The sequence below is a fragment of the Martes martes genome (assembly GCF_963455335.1).
Source record: "Martes martes genome assembly, chromosome: 15".
Lineage (NCBI taxonomy): Eukaryota > Metazoa > Chordata > Mammalia > Carnivora > Mustelidae > Martes > Martes martes.
Window position 1 is genome coordinate 39,291,600 of NC_137903.1, and position 17,296 is coordinate 39,308,895.

Here is a 17,296-nt window from a genome sequence, read left to right on the forward strand (position 1 = left end):
GAGACTGAGGAGGGAAAGAACAGGGTAGGGCGGGGTCCAGGGGGGCCAACAGAGGGAGAAGGGACCCTGCGAAGGCAGGAAGGGGGGCAGGCTGGGCAGTTTGCATTAAGTAGGGGAACTGCTCTATCCGCAGGCCGACTCCTTACTGCACACATTTCTGCGGGGTGTCCCAGGAGGGTCACCAGTGTCTGTTAATCTCCGGACCATGGCTGTGTAAATGAAGCTGGAGGCTCCCATCTTTCAGAAAGCCACAAACACCTTTGCCTTCCAGGCTGACAGTGTGCAGGCTGGCATGCAGCCCCGCCCTGCACCCAAACTGTGGTCTCAGAGCCCGACTGCTCACAGGCCCACAGCTACTGTGTGCAACCATGACGAACCCAAGTCCCTGGTATTTGCAGTTTGTAACCGCCACCCTATAACACAGGACTGCTGCAGCATCCCGCTACACATCACACCTCAGGGCATCCCAGTGGAAACCTAGGGACCTCTCTTTGGTTAAGGACTCAGCTGGAAATCTGGTCCACTTTTCCTGCATGTGGCTAACCCTGGTTGATTCCACCATCTTACTGGAACCAAAAGTATTTCCTAAAGCTGTCCTTTAGAGAAGTTCTTGCTGCTATTAGCATATACTTAATGCTAGTAAGACCCCATCTACATTTTCCTCTATCTACGGCTCCTGGTCAAGAAATCAAGTCAACTGATAAATTCCATCATCCTTCTGAGAAATCCAGGGCGGGAAATGGTAGAAGTTTGGTTTTCATCCCAGATATGCATCGCAAAAGCCTAACTCTCCCAACAACCTTGACACCTACAACTTTTCTATCACACATGAGTTCAACAGTACTTTCTGAAACTATGTACACTTTCAACTCTTTCCTCTAGCCCCACACCTTCGGCAGGAAATCAATTCCTTAAACATACAATCTACTCCTTAAGTGGTATTTCACATTTTTGTTTGTCCTAAATTTATTCCAGATTCCCAAACCTAGTTAATTGGAAGGCCAAAAGACCTGACACATGTTCAAAATTTAAAGTTGTATTTATATTTTTGGGCAATTAGCTCTAAATCCTCACCCAAATGCATGACTCCTAGAAGGGGGAAACAATGGGAAGGAAGATCGGTACCCGGTTCTCCCATACAGAATGTGCTGACTGCACTGGCAAAGCACTACTGCAGCTCACTACTTCACAAGTCCTTTTGTAATTTAAGACAACTTTCAGCAAGAATTTAATTAACAGACCCTTACCTGATGGTCCTGAATCTTCCTGCCCACCACTCGGAACGTGTTGTTGCCTGTGTGGTGATAGATGTGAACTCTGCTGAACCCAGTGGAGCCACCAGCTGGTACCCACTTCTTGTTGGCGTCATCGTACACCATAACAGCAGCTCTTGCCTGACAGATACTCTGTTCACTGTGAAAAATAAAATATGCAAACTTAAGATATCTGAAATATGCTAAGTTTCCCATACAGCTATGCAGAGTTAGCAAACAATCAGTGCTTTCCTGAGTACTAGAACAAGACAGACAGTGGCTTCCGGCCGTTATGAGCAGAGTCTAATGTGGAAAAGAGACCAAAAACTGAAGTGTGGTAAGGGACCGGAGGTGGTCCGGGTCCACAAGCAGCAGAGACAAGCAACACGAGAACGGTTTTCTCACCAAATACACTGAGTATCTAACATGCTCATTAAACTGAATACAATTGCAAGTATAAATTAACCACCATTTGTTCAACTGGACATCTGCTTATAATACTGGTGACCTGTGATTACCCACTCTTTACTGGCAAGATTAGTTTTACCATCAGGCTTGCTTCAAGGTCTACAAAACAAATTCTGATAAGCTCTATCTGCCCCTTGAAATACGGAGAGGCCACCAACAATCAGTGAATGGCAATGAGACAAAGGCCCTATTTCCATTTGGGAAGACGACAGCCTATGGCCTCAATTTCTTCATGTAAAGATGAGATAATTTTTAAAGATCCTTCTAGATTTTTAATTCTAAACTTCATAGACAAATATTAACGGAAAGACTATTTCCGTGATAGAATCTTTAAATCTCAGCTTTGTTTCAATTATCTGTTACCAAGTAAGACTGAGATACATACAGAAATAAAAGGTAGAGATGATCTGAATTGCATATTAAGTACTAGGTTCATCTTTTAAATATTCTATAATACTACTGGGGGAAAAAAGACTGATTTGAATTTTATTACTTCATACCATATCTTATTTTTTAGAGTCAAATACCAAGAGTGAGCAACAGATGAAAAGATATATATCTGATGCTTAAAGAGAAGTTAATGGAGATGCCCCTAAGTAGCTCTTCCAACCTCATCCTTAACAAAATCACTGCTCACCTACCAATTTTAGCCTCAAAGATTTTAAACCGCTAATCATGTCGGTTCTTGGCCAATACCCTCAAAAGCAAAAAGTCCCTTTCAGGCCCTCCCCTCTTACTCACATTCCTGCCCCATCCCTCAACAGCCTGTGGTTTACTCGTCACAGGACTTGATGACAGATGATCAGGGGGAGACCCACAGGGGTCACAGGACTGAGTGACAACGGTCACTTCAGAACAGTGAGGTCATCGTTATTTCTAATTTTCCACCAGAGAAACTTTACAAAAACTAACTCATAACAATATTTGTACAGCACAAACACTGAAATAGAGTGGTACTATCTAAATTTTCATGTTGCACTGAAATTTCTTGGTACACTAGTCCTGGGAATAAAAGCAAGTTAATGACAAAGGCGTGAATTATTTCTAAATACCTGATTAAAGACCATTTGTCAGCACAGAAGTTGAAATCTCTTCATCACTCATAACAGAAATACTTGTGAAGTGACAGCATTTTCAGGACCTCACACAAAGATTATGTGAAAAAAGCTAAGGCAAAGTGCCCCTTACAGCAAATAATCCAAGAAATCTACTAATAATCGTAAATAACAGTATTTTCCAGTTTTCAAAAAAATTAGTATTTTGGACACACGTTTCCTGAAGATTCGTAATTCAGTTTCTCCTCCAGAAGTCCCAATGGGATCACAGAAGCCAAATTAAGTCATTCCATGACTAAAAACAAAACAAAACAAAACCCTTTTTAATATACATAGGAAATCTAAAACCAAGAGAGTTCGACATAATGTCCCCACTGTTTCCTCCATTTTTTTCCACCATTGCGCTGGAGTGGGCAGCTCAAGACATTCCACACAGTGAAGTACACAGTTAACTCAACAGCTTCAACTCACCCTTGATTAATCAAGATAGATACAAACTACGTAGCAATCAAGTGTCTGGTTACTTCCATTGTCCGGGGAAAGCTATCACCACAGAAACAAAGACAAACAGACATATCCAAGCAGCCAAGAGAGGACACAAATGCCAAAATTAGTTGACTAGTTTTCTAATGAAGATGAAAAGAAATCGGGCGCCTGGGTGGCTCGGTGGATTAAGCCTCTGCCTTTGGCTCAGGTCATGATCTCAGGTTCCTGGGATCAAGCTCGCATCGGGCTCTCTGCTCAGCAGGTAGCCTGCTTCCTCCTCTCTCTCTCTCTCTCTCTCTCTGCCTGCCTGTCTGCCTACTTGTGATCTCTCTCTGTCAAATAAATAAATAAAATCTTAAAAAAAAAAAAAGAAGAAATCTTCAAAATGAGATACTAAAAATACAAACCCAAATTTAAGCAAAGCCAAGAAGCACAAAGAAAAGCCAAGATTAAAGAGAAGAAAAAGTAACACGGCTGTGTGGCAAGCTGTGAGGGACAGGTCATGCCCGAATAACTCTGTCGTCCTACAAGCCACAGCAAGGCCCAGACAAGAAGCAACGGCACCTCCCGCTGGGGTCCTCAGTGATGAATGCAAGCCAAGTCCTTCCAATTCCATTCCACAGCATCTGAGGACCTCTCCTCACTAGACAGACGTCTGTGTTGTCATAAAAATTATCTGGTCTTTGTCCTGGCTCCAGGCACAGAGCTCCTAAAACCCCTGGAATCTCCTGGGCAGGGAGTGAGTATGTGCTTCACGATGCGGGCCAGCTACCGGAAAAACCACACCATGCTTAGAGGGTGGAAACTTTCGGTTCCACTGCACCACTCGCCTCTGGGGAGGGAAGAAAGGCCTGAGATCAGGTGCACTCACCAATGGGCAATAGTGTCCTCCACAGTCAGAATACTTCGTGTGCATCTCCGTTCTCCCTCCACTTTAAAGAAACCAAGGCTGCACTCAAGACAAGGCACAACCGTGCCTTAGGAAAGAAAGTGGATAGAATTCTCATCACCAGACCAACATTAAAAGCTTACCAGAAAAAGGCTACAGAACTAACATGTATATTTTAAAAGAGACTATAACGTTTAAAGGCATAAATCATTTTTAAGGACACCAAGCTTGAACGAGTTCAGTGATCCAACCTTCATCACCAGGACAGGTCACACTGGATTTGAGGGCTTCCACTACAGGGCACATTTATGAAATGCTGATGAAGATTTTCTCCTTCATATTCCATCCCGGGGCGGGGGGGAAAGAACCACCTAGCTAAGATTCAGAGGGAAAGCTGCCTGCTAGTAACAGGTGCAACCGAAGGACACAGGAAAAGACGTGAAAGAGACACACAGAGACACGAGGAAAGGCAGCAATCTGTTTTCTGCAAGGCGAAGAAACCATCTGGGAGGCAGCAGTTCCAAATATGTAGAAAGGCAAAACTTCCCATGAAGACCACATAGGCGTACATCACTCTTCTAAGAAATACTAAGGTTAAAAAAGGAAAAAAGGGAAAATAAAAGGGCGCCTGGGTGACTCAGTGGGTTAAACTTCTGCCTTTGGCTCATAATCTCAGGGTCCTGGGATCAAGCCCCACATCGGGCTCTCCACTCAGCAGGGGGCCTGCTCCCCCCCCCCCCCCGCTCTCTCTCTGCCTGCCTCTCTGCCTACTTACGATGTCTCTCTCTCTGTCAAATAAATAAATAAAATCTTAAAAAAAAAAAAAGGAAACCACCAACGTATCACTACTGAACTCTTCATCCCACAACATCTATATTCATGTGTGAAGTACAAATGCAATCTAATTTATTAACTGATCCATAGTCACAAAAGAAAATGATCCGTCTATCTAAAGCAAACAGCATGTTTCAGGAAATGTTTCAGCAAATCTGTTGGGTTATCCTGTAGGATGAAACAAATCTCTTAAAATGGGGGAAAATCATTGGGTGGGGTAAAATGTAGAAAAAGTACCTTCAAGGAGGCACTCACTGCACGCAGCCGTGCGTGTTCAGAGGTGAGGAGGACATCCCCAGACACCCGGAGGCACCATCTAGCTTTAGTCATGACTACACCTCTTGACTTGAGCAAGCACACAACCTGCACAATCCGGTCAGCGTGACAGTGGCAAGAAGAACCACCCAGCTCTGCCCACAATGTAGCTGGAAAGAGAGGAGCGACAAAGCAGATGAGAAGGCACAGCTCCGGAAAGCTCAGAACCACACGAGAGGAGAAAGCAAGGAAGCAAGGACGAGAGCTGGAGGCATCTGTGGGGAGAGAAGTAAATGACGTCGTGCTGGGCCGAAGTCAAGGGAACAGCAGGACAGGAAAGAGCCTGGGTGGAAGCCTGCCTCAGTGCACGACTCAGGCTGGGCACTCGGAAGGAGGCCGGCCTTACTGCAAAGGAACACAAGCAAATTCAAGCCCTCCTGCCTTTCCTGGGGCCCACAGGAAGGAAGACTAGGTTCCCAAAGGAAAGCAAATGGTATCTTCCTAAAAATTAAAACCAACTGCTTCAGAGGACTGTGCTCTACCACTATCCATAAACCAGTATTTGTTAAATACTTAAATTTAAAAATATGTTTTAACGTATTACTTAACTGCAAGGACAAAAACCCTTACAAAATCAAGGAGGTAAAAGGTACGAATGGTACCACTCTCTGTACTATCTAGTCCAGACTGTCACATCCCCTCTTAAAATCAAGGTCATAAAGAATCCCAATCACTTTACATCATCAAAGACCTAAAACCCAGAGACATTTCGGTGACACAGGTCATTAATTCCTGAGCCAGTGCTGTGGAGAAAATGACACTAATAAAAATATGACTATATGAATACAACACGAAGTATCACACACTGTTCTATGTGCTTTGCCTTTATTAATGCATTTATCTACCCACCAACCTTACTGGTAGATATTGGTCAGTGGGGGCAGGAGTCGGATTCAGAGCAGCCAGTCAGCTTCAGAGTATGGACTCATGACCACTCTACTTGAATAAAGTGGACTCTTTCTAATGAATAAAGTAGACTCTAATGATCAATTATATTAGTTCCACAAAACCACCTCCTCAAAGTGTTCTACTATTTCCACATTCTTCATGGTCTACTTTACATGAAGCTAAGAGAAAAGAACCTGGATACGATGGACTCTCAAACAACTGTGTGTGGACTTCAGGTGGACACAGTACCATCCTGTAAATGTTTTCTCTTCCTCTTGAGCTCCTTAACATTTCCTTCTCTCCAGCTTACTTTATGGTAAGAATATAGTATATAATTCACAGAACATACAGGATATGTGCTAATCAACCGTTCATGGGATTGGTAAGGCTTCTGGTTAACAGGAAGCTCTTCATAGTGAAGTTTTCTCAAGTCGCAAATTATACACAGATTTTTGACTGTGTGAGGGATCAGCACCCTAAACCCCATGTTGTCCAAGATCAACTGTACATACAATGGAATATCAGTCTTAAAAAGGAAGGAAATCCTGACACCTGCTATAACATGGATGAACCTTGAGGACATTATGCTGAGTGAAATTAACAAGTCACAGAAGGACAAATGCCATTTACGTGAGGCACCCACAGCAGTCAAACTCAAAGACAGAAAGGGGAATGGTGTTTGCCACGGACTGGAGGGAGTGACAGGTGAGGAGTGATTCAATGGGTTGAGTTTCAGTTTGGGTCGATGACAAAGTTCTGGAGATGGATGGCAGTGAGGGTTACATAACCATGTGACTGTACTTAAGACCACTGAACTGTACACCAAAAATGGGCTAAAATGGTAAATTTAGTTATGTGTATTTTGCCACAATGAAAAAATACATATAATAGCTTTAAATATTAAGAAAATGTAAGGAAGTATTTTTACCCATCAAAGAATAAAACTATATTCATTAATCTTACTTGCATTTGGGTGAAGGTTGTATCTTAACACAAATTTTAGGAAATTAGTATTAATAATGAAAACAAAGATGAGGACATTTTCTAGAATGAATCTAACTTGTTATAAGAATTTAAAGTTTTGTTATCCTCCTTAGAGATACTCTGTTACTCTCATTTCTTTCTCTCTGCAAGACTTCTCTTCGGGTTGTTACTGATGACCCACTGCCTCCTTGTTATAAACTCAGGCTTTAAAATCTCTGACCTGTGTACATTTCTGGCCCCCACTATAAGTACACACTATGAGAAACAATTCACATCTTCTTCCCTCCTTCCAACAACAACCAGACAGGGGGCTCCCAGGGCCCCCAACCTCCTAGTACTCATGCCCTTGTGTGATCTTCTATTCTTTGGCAAAAGTTACAGAATGTCATTTCCAAGGTTAATTTACAGAAACAGTGGCTTCCATTTGTGGGGAAGGCCCATGACAAGGCCACCCACCAGGAAGGAACGGAACCCCCCTCAGTTCAACAGCCCACAAGCAACTGAATCCGACCACTAACTCTGTGAATGAGCCTAGAGGCAGATCTTCCCAGGGGTGAGGTGGCTCAGGACCAGCCCTGGCTGGTGTCTTGACAGCACTTGTTTACCAACGTGCACCCAGATTCCTGACCCACAGGAACCGTGTGGTAAAGAACGCGTATTGTTTGAAGCCGCTGCAGTTTCACTGTCATTTGACTGTACGGCCATTAAGAACTACACACCACACAGACCAGACACCCTCTTGCCTGTCCCTAAGACCTTAAACTTTTCCCCCCATTATATTAGCTTCAGGTATACACACGATTCAGTATTTGTATATACTGTGAAAATGACCACAATAAATCTAGTTCACATCCACCACGACACATAGTTAAAAATATTTTTCTTATGACGAGAACTCTTAAGTCTATTCTCTTAGCACAAATGTGCAATACAGTACTTACAGTATTTCTTTTAAAAGCTGAGATAACCTCAAACTCATACACCCCATGGCACTTAGCACATGACAGACACACATGGCACATATTCTTTATCTAGTTCCCCATCTCCTTAAATCGAACTTGCAGTGTCAAAGACCAGTTCCTAATGCACCAGCACACCTAACAGCATGAGAGCTCACACAAAGTAGAGACATTCAGAAACAGTCACAGAAGGGGAGATTCACGGGAACACTTCACTTCACTATCCTAGCAAATCTTCCCGTTAACAAGAAGTTTTTCTCAGAACGACTAAATAGAGGTTATTTCCCCTTTTTCCTGAGGTTTTTTGCCTCACATAACTTTCATCAGGTTATATACCACAGCAGCCCAAAGAACATTCAAGCAATTGAGTTAAAAATACCCAGGGGGCACCTGGCTGGCTCCGTCAGAGAAGCGGGTAACTCTTGATCTCGGAAGTGTGAGTTCAAGCCCCATGTTGGGCGTAGAGCTTACTTAAAAATAAAATCTTTTAAAAAAAGTTTTTCAAAATAGCAAGTCTGGCTTATTTTAGCTATAAAGACACCAGACAGGGCCAGGGTAGGCCAGACTTGGAAGTAAAAATGGGTGTGGGGCTGGGCTGGATGCAGTTTCACTTATTTCTCTTTATGTTCTCACTCTGGTAGGTTATTAATTTCCTGAGGTAATAATTCAGTGAACATGTATGAGCAAAAGGGCAAAAAACAGGTACCACATAAGATTAGGAAAGAACTGAAGCAGAATCCTGTAGGGTCTCAACTTCCTCCCCCCTGACAAAAATCCACGCCAAGAAGGTTCTGCTTCTGGCCGGCTCCTTCCCAAATGACCCTCCCATCGATAAAGCTATAAACTCTGGGTAAGATGGACAGAACAACGATCTGGAAGTGCTAAAGAGCGATCGGAAGGGAGTCCGCTCTGGTGGAAAAGGAACAACGCAGGAAGAGATCCCTGAGTTGTACTGCTCTCAGCCTAAGGACAGGGCCCAGGGACGGTACTACCTGGCAGATCGGTGCCAACAGAAAACGCCAGTCTTCCTAGTTTAAAGAAGCAAAAGCAAGAGTTGAGGGCAATCCAAGGGGCTGGAAAAGTGGCGGATAACGCTCAGGAAACACAGCGCGTGGAGGAAGGCTGGCTAGGTTCGTGTACACACTCTGCCTGCCCCTCCCGGGGAGTCCTGACATGATGCGAGGGCCAGCACCTTCTAAGCACAGCACCCAGCTATGGCTCACAGCCACACAGACTGAACGTGCAGTTCAAGTTCAGCCAAGCTACGGGCCTGCCGCGACATCACCAATACCTTTCAGGGCACCTCAAGGGCAGCCACAGGGTCCACAGCGTATCTCAGACCAGGTCCGTCAGTCCGTGAAAATACGCAGGGGTCTCCAGAAAAGGGACAGATACAAGAGCCCACGCACAAGATGAAGGCGACCAGCGCTGGACTGAAGGCAGCTACTCTCACTGTGTCCAAAGGCATAAATTAAATGCACTGATAATGGAAAGACAGGAAATATCAGAGGAGAAATTCCCACTACTGAAAAATACTGTTTTCTTTATTCTTAAACTGAAAATTCTCTGGATGGCTCAACAGAATGGAAATGGCAGGGAAAGAATTGATACACTTTACAATAAATCAATAGAGATTACCCCATATAAAAATGAGAGAGGAAAAAAGACTCGGGGGGGGGGGGACAAGCAGTGGTTCAGGGGCCCGTGGGGAGTAGCAGCAGGTCTAACATACATGCGGGCAGAGTACAGGACCACAAAAAATAAATAAAAGTGAGGCATAAACACATAGAAGCAACCCCCACAGGCATACTGTAGTCCAAGATGAAGAGAAATGCCAGGAAGAAATGAAATATTACATACAAGAGAACAATTCAGATGACCACGAACTTCTCTTCAAGAAGCAATAGGGACACAAATGTCAATCCATACCGCACACCACGCAACAAAACTAGTTCAAGACACATCATCGACTTAAATATACAAGCTAAACTCAGAAAGGTTTTAGAAGGAAACAGGAGAGAGTCCCCATGAACTGGGGGCAGGCAAAGTTTTGGCAAAAGTCACAGAAGAAAAGAGTTGGCAAATCAAAATTTACTCTCTTCAAAATACACCTTTAAGAAACGGTGTATGTATGAATATAAATAATAGCTCAATAAAGCTGTTACAGAAAGGAAGACAGGAGAGTGGAGGGAATAGATAGGCAAGGCGCAGAGGAGGAGAATAAACACAAAACATGAATCTGGCACACATCCAGGATCTGTCTTTTAAAACTACAACTAAATCCAGGTCTTCCTCGACTCATGACGGGATGGGGTTACATCCTGATAAATCCATTTTAAGTTGAAAATACCCTAAGTTGAAATGCATTGAATACACTTAAACTACTGGACTCCTCGCTGAGCCTTGCCCACCATAGCAGTGCTCAAAACACTGACATCAGCCTCTAACACAAAGCTGGTTTCACAGTCAAGTGTTGATTCTCCCCTGTAACTTACGCAACACGGGACTGGAAGTGAGACGCAACGCGCCTCTGCAAATACAGCATGGCCGCATCAGCCGCTGCCCCCGCGCCGGTGTGACCGACAGACCCGGAGAGTGCCCAAACTGCCACCAACAGGAGAACAGGCAACTGTGGTCTGCTCACACAACGCCCTAGCACCCAGCAAGAACCTGCAACAACACAGGTGACGGCACCTGCACGCCACTGTGAAGAAAGACTCACACGAGAGTCCACATTCTGTGACTCCCTAACAAATGAAGTTCTAGAACCGGAAACGCTAATAGATAGTAGAAAGTGAGCAGAACATGGGGCGCCTGGGTGGCTCAGCTGAAGCCTCTGCCTTCAGCTCAGGTCATGATCCCAGGGTCCTAGGATCGAGCCCCACATCGGGCTCTCTGCTCCATGCGGAGCCTGCTTCCTCCTCTCTCTCTCTGCCTGCCTCTCTGCCTACTTATGATCTCTGTCTGTCAAATAAATAAAATCTTAAAAAAAAAAAAAAGTGAGCAGAACAGCTGTTATCCATGGGGGAGAGGGATGAAAGCCAGGAGGAAATGGGAAGGGAACTCTGCCCTCGCCCCCACAATGTTCTGTGTCTGGAAAGGGGTTTGGGTTACACGGGTGCGTTCATCTGTCAAAACTCACCCAATGCTTTATTTCACCATGTATATTTTGCCACAAGAGGAAGGAAAACTATTACTGGGCCCTAGTGAATGATACACATACTGAATACTTAAAACACCGTGCACTGGTGATTGAACCTTACTTCTTGGACATACATCTAAATAAATAATTTACACACACACACACACACACACGGAAATGGATAAATTGACAGGTATGTGATGAAGCAAGTTTAGGGAAATATTAATGATCAGAGAGATGGTTGCCAGAAGTGGGGGATGGGAAGGAGTAGGATATGGAGGGGGTCAAAAGGCACAAACTTCCAGTTATCAAATCAGTTCTGGGGGTATGGAGTACAGTTACCAATAATGTAATGTATATCTGAAAGTTGGTACAATGGGTCTTAAAGTTCTCATCATAAGAAAAAAATATTTGTAACTGTATGTAGTGACATATGTTAACTAGACTTAACTGTGATGATCATTTCCCACTATAAGCATCAAATCACTATATGCTGAACACATGAAACCAATACGTCAATTATATCTTGATAAAAAAAGAATATATATATATATACCCACAGACACAACTTTTTCTTCACATTTGTGCCAAAATCCAATAAATATATAAATTTCACACTGCTGAAAATCAAAGTCCTGGAGAATGTTTTAAAAAGTGTTAATGGTAGAATCTAGATTGTGGGTATACACATTTTCACTGAATAATTCTTTCAAACTGCTGTGTATGTTTGGAACTGCTCATAATAAACTTGTGGGGAAGGGGGACTAAGCAGAACTAAGTGTTCATGTCTGTGCAGCCTTCTCTCTAAAGCAGCTAACTCTGTACACGCTTCACACCTGTAATGGAAATTATGCAGAACAGTACATTTTTAAATCTTCATTAATAAAAAGGAAAGACAAAAGACTGGCATGTTTTATTTTTCCACATTCATTCAAGTAAGAATTCTAAAAGTTTTAAATTGGACCAGTTTAGAAACAACGTGTGGATGAAAATAAAGTCTGGCAGCAGGGTAGTGACTAGTCCCTCCCCCTGCTGTCAGCTCACGAGCACACACATGCGTGCACACACATGTAAAAAGGTGTGCGTGCGTGCACGCACGCACACACACACACCCCCAAGGCTTCCAGAGCCCCACAGCACAGTTGCAACAACAGCTGTAAATGCCATAAAGATATTTACAGCTCCTACTTCTCTCCTGAGCTCCAAACCCACAGAGACAACCTCCTAGCATGTATTTCTACCTAAATGTCACAAACATCTCAACATACCACCTCTTTTCTTCCCCCATCCTGTGCGCTCCTGCCTCCATTTCCCATCCTGGAGGAAGGGTACCAAAGACCCCACTGTCTGGGCCTGGCTAGAAAGCCCAGCACCCGAGCATCTCCAGCAGGCCCCTGTCCCTTGGGCCCCATGGCCACTCCCAGGCGCCCCACTTCCATCCCAGATGACACCCCTCTCCGGCCCCCTGAGAGCAGCCCGAGCACCGGCACATCCCAACAAGGACATGCATCTAAGCAGTACCCAGAAAATGCACTGTCCCACTATCTCTGCATAGGAGACTCCAGTTCAGAATATTTTAATTAGGGCTTCGATAAAATACATTTATATTTCTGCTGGCTTAAGGAACGTCCTTTTCAGAGAGAATGTTGGAGGCGGTTTATTCACGTTACTGATCGACCAGGTAACGCAGAGACCTTAGATTTCCTCACGGAACCACCTCAAGGTCCACATACGTCACCAAATTCACCGGCACACCAACTGGGCCCTTGTCCCCCACGGCGTCCGGAGCCCAGCGAGGCTTCCAGTCTCACCCTGAAGGTCCTGCAGAGCAGGCGTCTTTGGATGCACCGGGGCCAGATAGGGCCCCCGAGCCTCCGTTCATGCACCTGCAGTGTGGAGTCAGAGAAGCACCTGCGTCCTAGAAGCGCCCCGAGAGCAGGAGCACAGGCGGCATGCGACACTCACGCTCTCCGGCCAGCAGAGGCAGCGACAAGCTGAGCAAGGGCCTCGAAGAAATGGGGCTCCCGAATCACATGTGAGTGCGCCACCACCGAACAACGACGGCGCCCCCTTGGCCTGTGATGTGTGCACAAATCACCCGGTGCGTGTGTGCCATGAGCATGACCAACTCTCCGTCCTCCATGCTTGGGGCTCCTCCTCACGTGTGGCCATGGGGGGCACAGGGGATGTTTGTGGACCTGGGAAGTCACCACAGCCTTGAAATGCCCCCAGCACACTGGCACACCGGCACACTGCTTGGCTCTCCCGGCCAGGGCTCAAGCCTCACTTCTTGTTTCCATTTAAATGAGCTGCTACTGCATGTGACCTACAAGGAGTGTGGGCTCACCAAGTCCTACCGAGCTGCTTTTCTGTTAGTGTCTAGTATTTGAATTAAAAGTCAACTGAAAACTAGATCTCTATGAATATAACACCCAAGTACCTTGAACACTCTAACGACTACACATGGATGCTGCTCAAGCTGGCAGGGGACCAGCTGAGGCAAGCCTGCTTTTCCTATCATTCTCAGGAATCCCTTTATTTTCCAAGAGTACTTCTTGGACATTCATGGGTCCAAACCAGGTATTTATACAGTCTGGCAAATATATCCAACATTCACCAGCTGCCCACTCCTGCTCAAAATGACTTCCTATGTTGTGAAATCCTGTCCAGAATGCTGGCCTGTCCACCACAGCTGGGAGAGCACACTGTCGCCTCTTTTCTGTGGAAAGCCCCTCCGCGCAGACCAGCACTCCAGCCCCTGACCACGCCAGGCCAGATCACTCAGCACCATGAGCTCAATCAAACAAGGCCAGCATATTTCACTTCTGGGAACTAGACTCTATGACAGCCACACACCACAAACCCCAGGAGAGATGATTCGAGACAGCACACAGCGGACTGTCAACACACATGCCTGACACGAGGCTGGGAGCTCTAACGAGCCTATGGCCAACAAAGATCTTGCAAGATTCATGTTTCATATTAAAATTTAATGAGTAGGGGCACCTGGGTGGATCAGTGGGTTAAGCCTCTGCCTTCAGCTCAGGTCATGTACTCAGGGTCCTGGGATCAAGCCCCGCATCAGGCTCTCTGCTCAGCAGGGAGCCTGCTTCCCCCTCTCTCTCTGCCTGCTGCTCTGCCTGCTTGTGATCTCTCTCTCCCTCTGTTAAATAAGTAAAATCTTAAAAAAGAAAAAATTAATGAGTGTTCTGCAATTCACTCCATCATACAGCCAGTTTGAATGGGATGTTCTGCCCTCAAAACCTTGCAGTTAAACAGACGTTCCAGGTGGGTATGCCACATTCACCCCATGGTCCGCTCCACACGATGGCACACTGCGCAGCCTGGCCCCAAGGGGTACCAGTACCCCAGCAGGAGAAGGCAGACATACCCGAGAGTGCTGCTGAGCCACAGGAGGAAGCCTGAGTTTCAAGGCCTGCCACAAAAGCCGCCTATGGGGCGGGGGAGGGGGCACGAAACATACAGATGGAAAGTCATGTGACTGTCACTGACAACAGAACAAACATGATAAAAGGAAGGAGTGATTTCGGCGTCACTAGCATATGATGTTTTGTTCACACACTTTGGCAGTGTGTTCAGAAAGTAATTATAGCACAGCATGATCGAAGAGAATTACTGGCCGTCATCTGAAAACCAGCAGCCTGCTTCTATCCTGTGTCTTCAGCCTAATATGAACTGCATGATACTCAAGAGACTTTGGAATGGTCTGTCCTACGCTCTACAAAACGTTCAAACAAGATGGAATGCTAATTATTAAATGCTTAAGAAAAAAAAAAGGTGCTTGACAAGAAGGCCTCCGTGCTGTGCTTTTCCAACACTCGGGGCAAAGCAGAGTTATCAAACAGTCAACCATCGCCTGCAGGCGAGAGAGTCCGCTGGAACCTGCTGGAAGCGCACCTGCAATTCTCACACAGTCTCAGCTGTAAAATTCTCTTCCATCTACCTGAAGAAGCTGAAATGGGCATGCACACAAAGTTTAGGTGAGGCGACAAACGCAAAGACAAGTTTGTTACCCTGAGAGCCAAGCACACTGCTTCTCTGGTACCCTGCTAGATTCAACATTTAGGGCAATTTGGTCTTAAATGGCTGTGAAAAGTGACAAGCCATGCAGTTTTTATTTTTTCAATTTCAGTGATGACATTTTCAAGCAGAGCACAAAATCTACTGGAATTTCTTCAAGGAGATTACATCACGACAATCTACTAACTCTCATCATTCCCACTGAGGCAACAGTCTCTTCTCCCCATTCCATTAATCGTGCCATTTACTGCCGGGCATCCGGAAAACCTTCTTTGTCTGACCACCTTGTTAAGTGCTGCTGCTCATCTACCTCCCAGTTCACACCCAGGTGGTCCTCTCAGACTGGCCACTTCCCACAGCCCTTACATAGGTCTGGGACACCACCAAACTCCGATAATCACCCTACCCCAGATGATTCCCACTGGATTCCCATCACCTGTTAACCAGCCCCAGCGTCCCAGCGTAGAGAGCTGCATCACCTCTACCCACGGTGCTAATACATGAGGCATATTCAAGTATTTGCTGAACACCAAATGAGCAAATGAACGTACTATGTCCACGTGACCACAGACCACCATTATTTAATGTTTACAAACTTTTTAAAATTAGAGATCACCTTTCAGAAATAACATGAAACTTTGTATTTTAAGTCAATGGGGGAAATGTCTCTTACTTTATGTCTGCTAAAAGTATGATCCATGAGGATGCCTGGGTGACTCAGTTGGTTAAGCCACTGCCTTCGGCTCAGGTCATGATCCCAGGGTTCTAGGATCAAGTCCCCCATTAGGCTCCTGCTCAACAGGGAGCCTACTTCTCCCTCTGCCTCTGCCTGCCACTCTGCCTGCTTGTGCGCGCTCGCGTGCGTGCGCTCTCTCTGACAAATAAAATTTTTTTTAAAAAAAAGTATGATCCACGAAGTTTAGACACTATACACTAAACAAATATACAAAACTGATACAATTTAAGAAAAATAGGTACACAGAAAATAATATTTACAGTGTTAGATCTATTCACTGAAGCCTGGGAGCAACTCAATCTTGAAACTACCACATTAATCATGGCACAAAGATTCAAACTAAATCTTTCTACTCATCTATTAATTTTAACCAAATAAAGTATGAAACTGAAGTAGATATAATGAAATGCATCTTGACCTGAGCAGGTGGTCACTCTTACTCTAGCACCCAGCAAAATGATGGGCAAGCACTCTCGACTTCCCCCCAGTCTCCGAATCACGAAATAGGCTTTGTCATGACACACAGATACCTAAAATACTGCATGTGCGGAATCAGAACATTCTAACGTATGATGTTCCTACCCACATCCTCATGTGTTAGCTTAATCTCTTAAATGTGTAGCAGCTGACTATCAACTGGCATGGGACCTAAATCCTGATCCGATTTCTCAAAGTAATTCACACAACATCTCCAAGCAACAGCTGTGTAACTTTTATAGTATATCTAAAAATATAAAGTTCAAACATTAAATGAATTTCATCTAACATTTAGGAATATGACTGAACAAAATACAGTCAACTCAATTCATGTTAAAGAAGTAATTTAGCAGAAAGCAACCTCAAAATGACGAGTAATCCAATTCATAAAAAATAAAAACGCTTTGGGGCTGCATTCTAATTTTAGAAGTACCCTTTTCTTCCTTCAAGATATATAATGCCTGCAACTAACCACAGAGTATTCTTTTTATTATTATTTCCCTACTACTGAAGAAGATATTCCATTTGGCTAAAAATTTAGAAACTATAACTTTTCTCATTATATTGACAAATTTTCCAGCCCTCCCACAACTGTAACCAAGACAGACTTTTCTGAAGCTGCCTCACTGTGTCATGCCACCTTGTCATACCGATACTCTCCAAGTCCCACCTCTCGTGAGACCAACAGCTACGTCTCACACGAAGTACTCATTGAAAAACCCAATTTTCAGGTACTTCTTCCCCTCAGTGACAATCGCAAGAGGGACCT

At 44.6% G+C, this 17,296-nt stretch overlaps 1 protein-coding gene across 3 annotated transcripts in view; it reads right to left on the reverse strand.

The window, feature by feature from the left end:
* Positions 1-17,296, reverse strand: part of ENAH (ENAH actin regulator) — a 130,042-nt gene that overhangs the window by 67,935 nt on the left and 44,811 nt on the right. For all 3 annotated transcript variants that reach the window (XM_080824300.1, XM_080824299.1, XM_080824298.1), the window contains exon 2: positions 1,248-1,413. In XM_080824300.1, the coding sequence (XP_080680426.1) occupies positions 1,248-1,413 (166 nt within the window). The remainder of the gene's footprint in view (positions 1-1,247; positions 1,414-17,296) is intronic.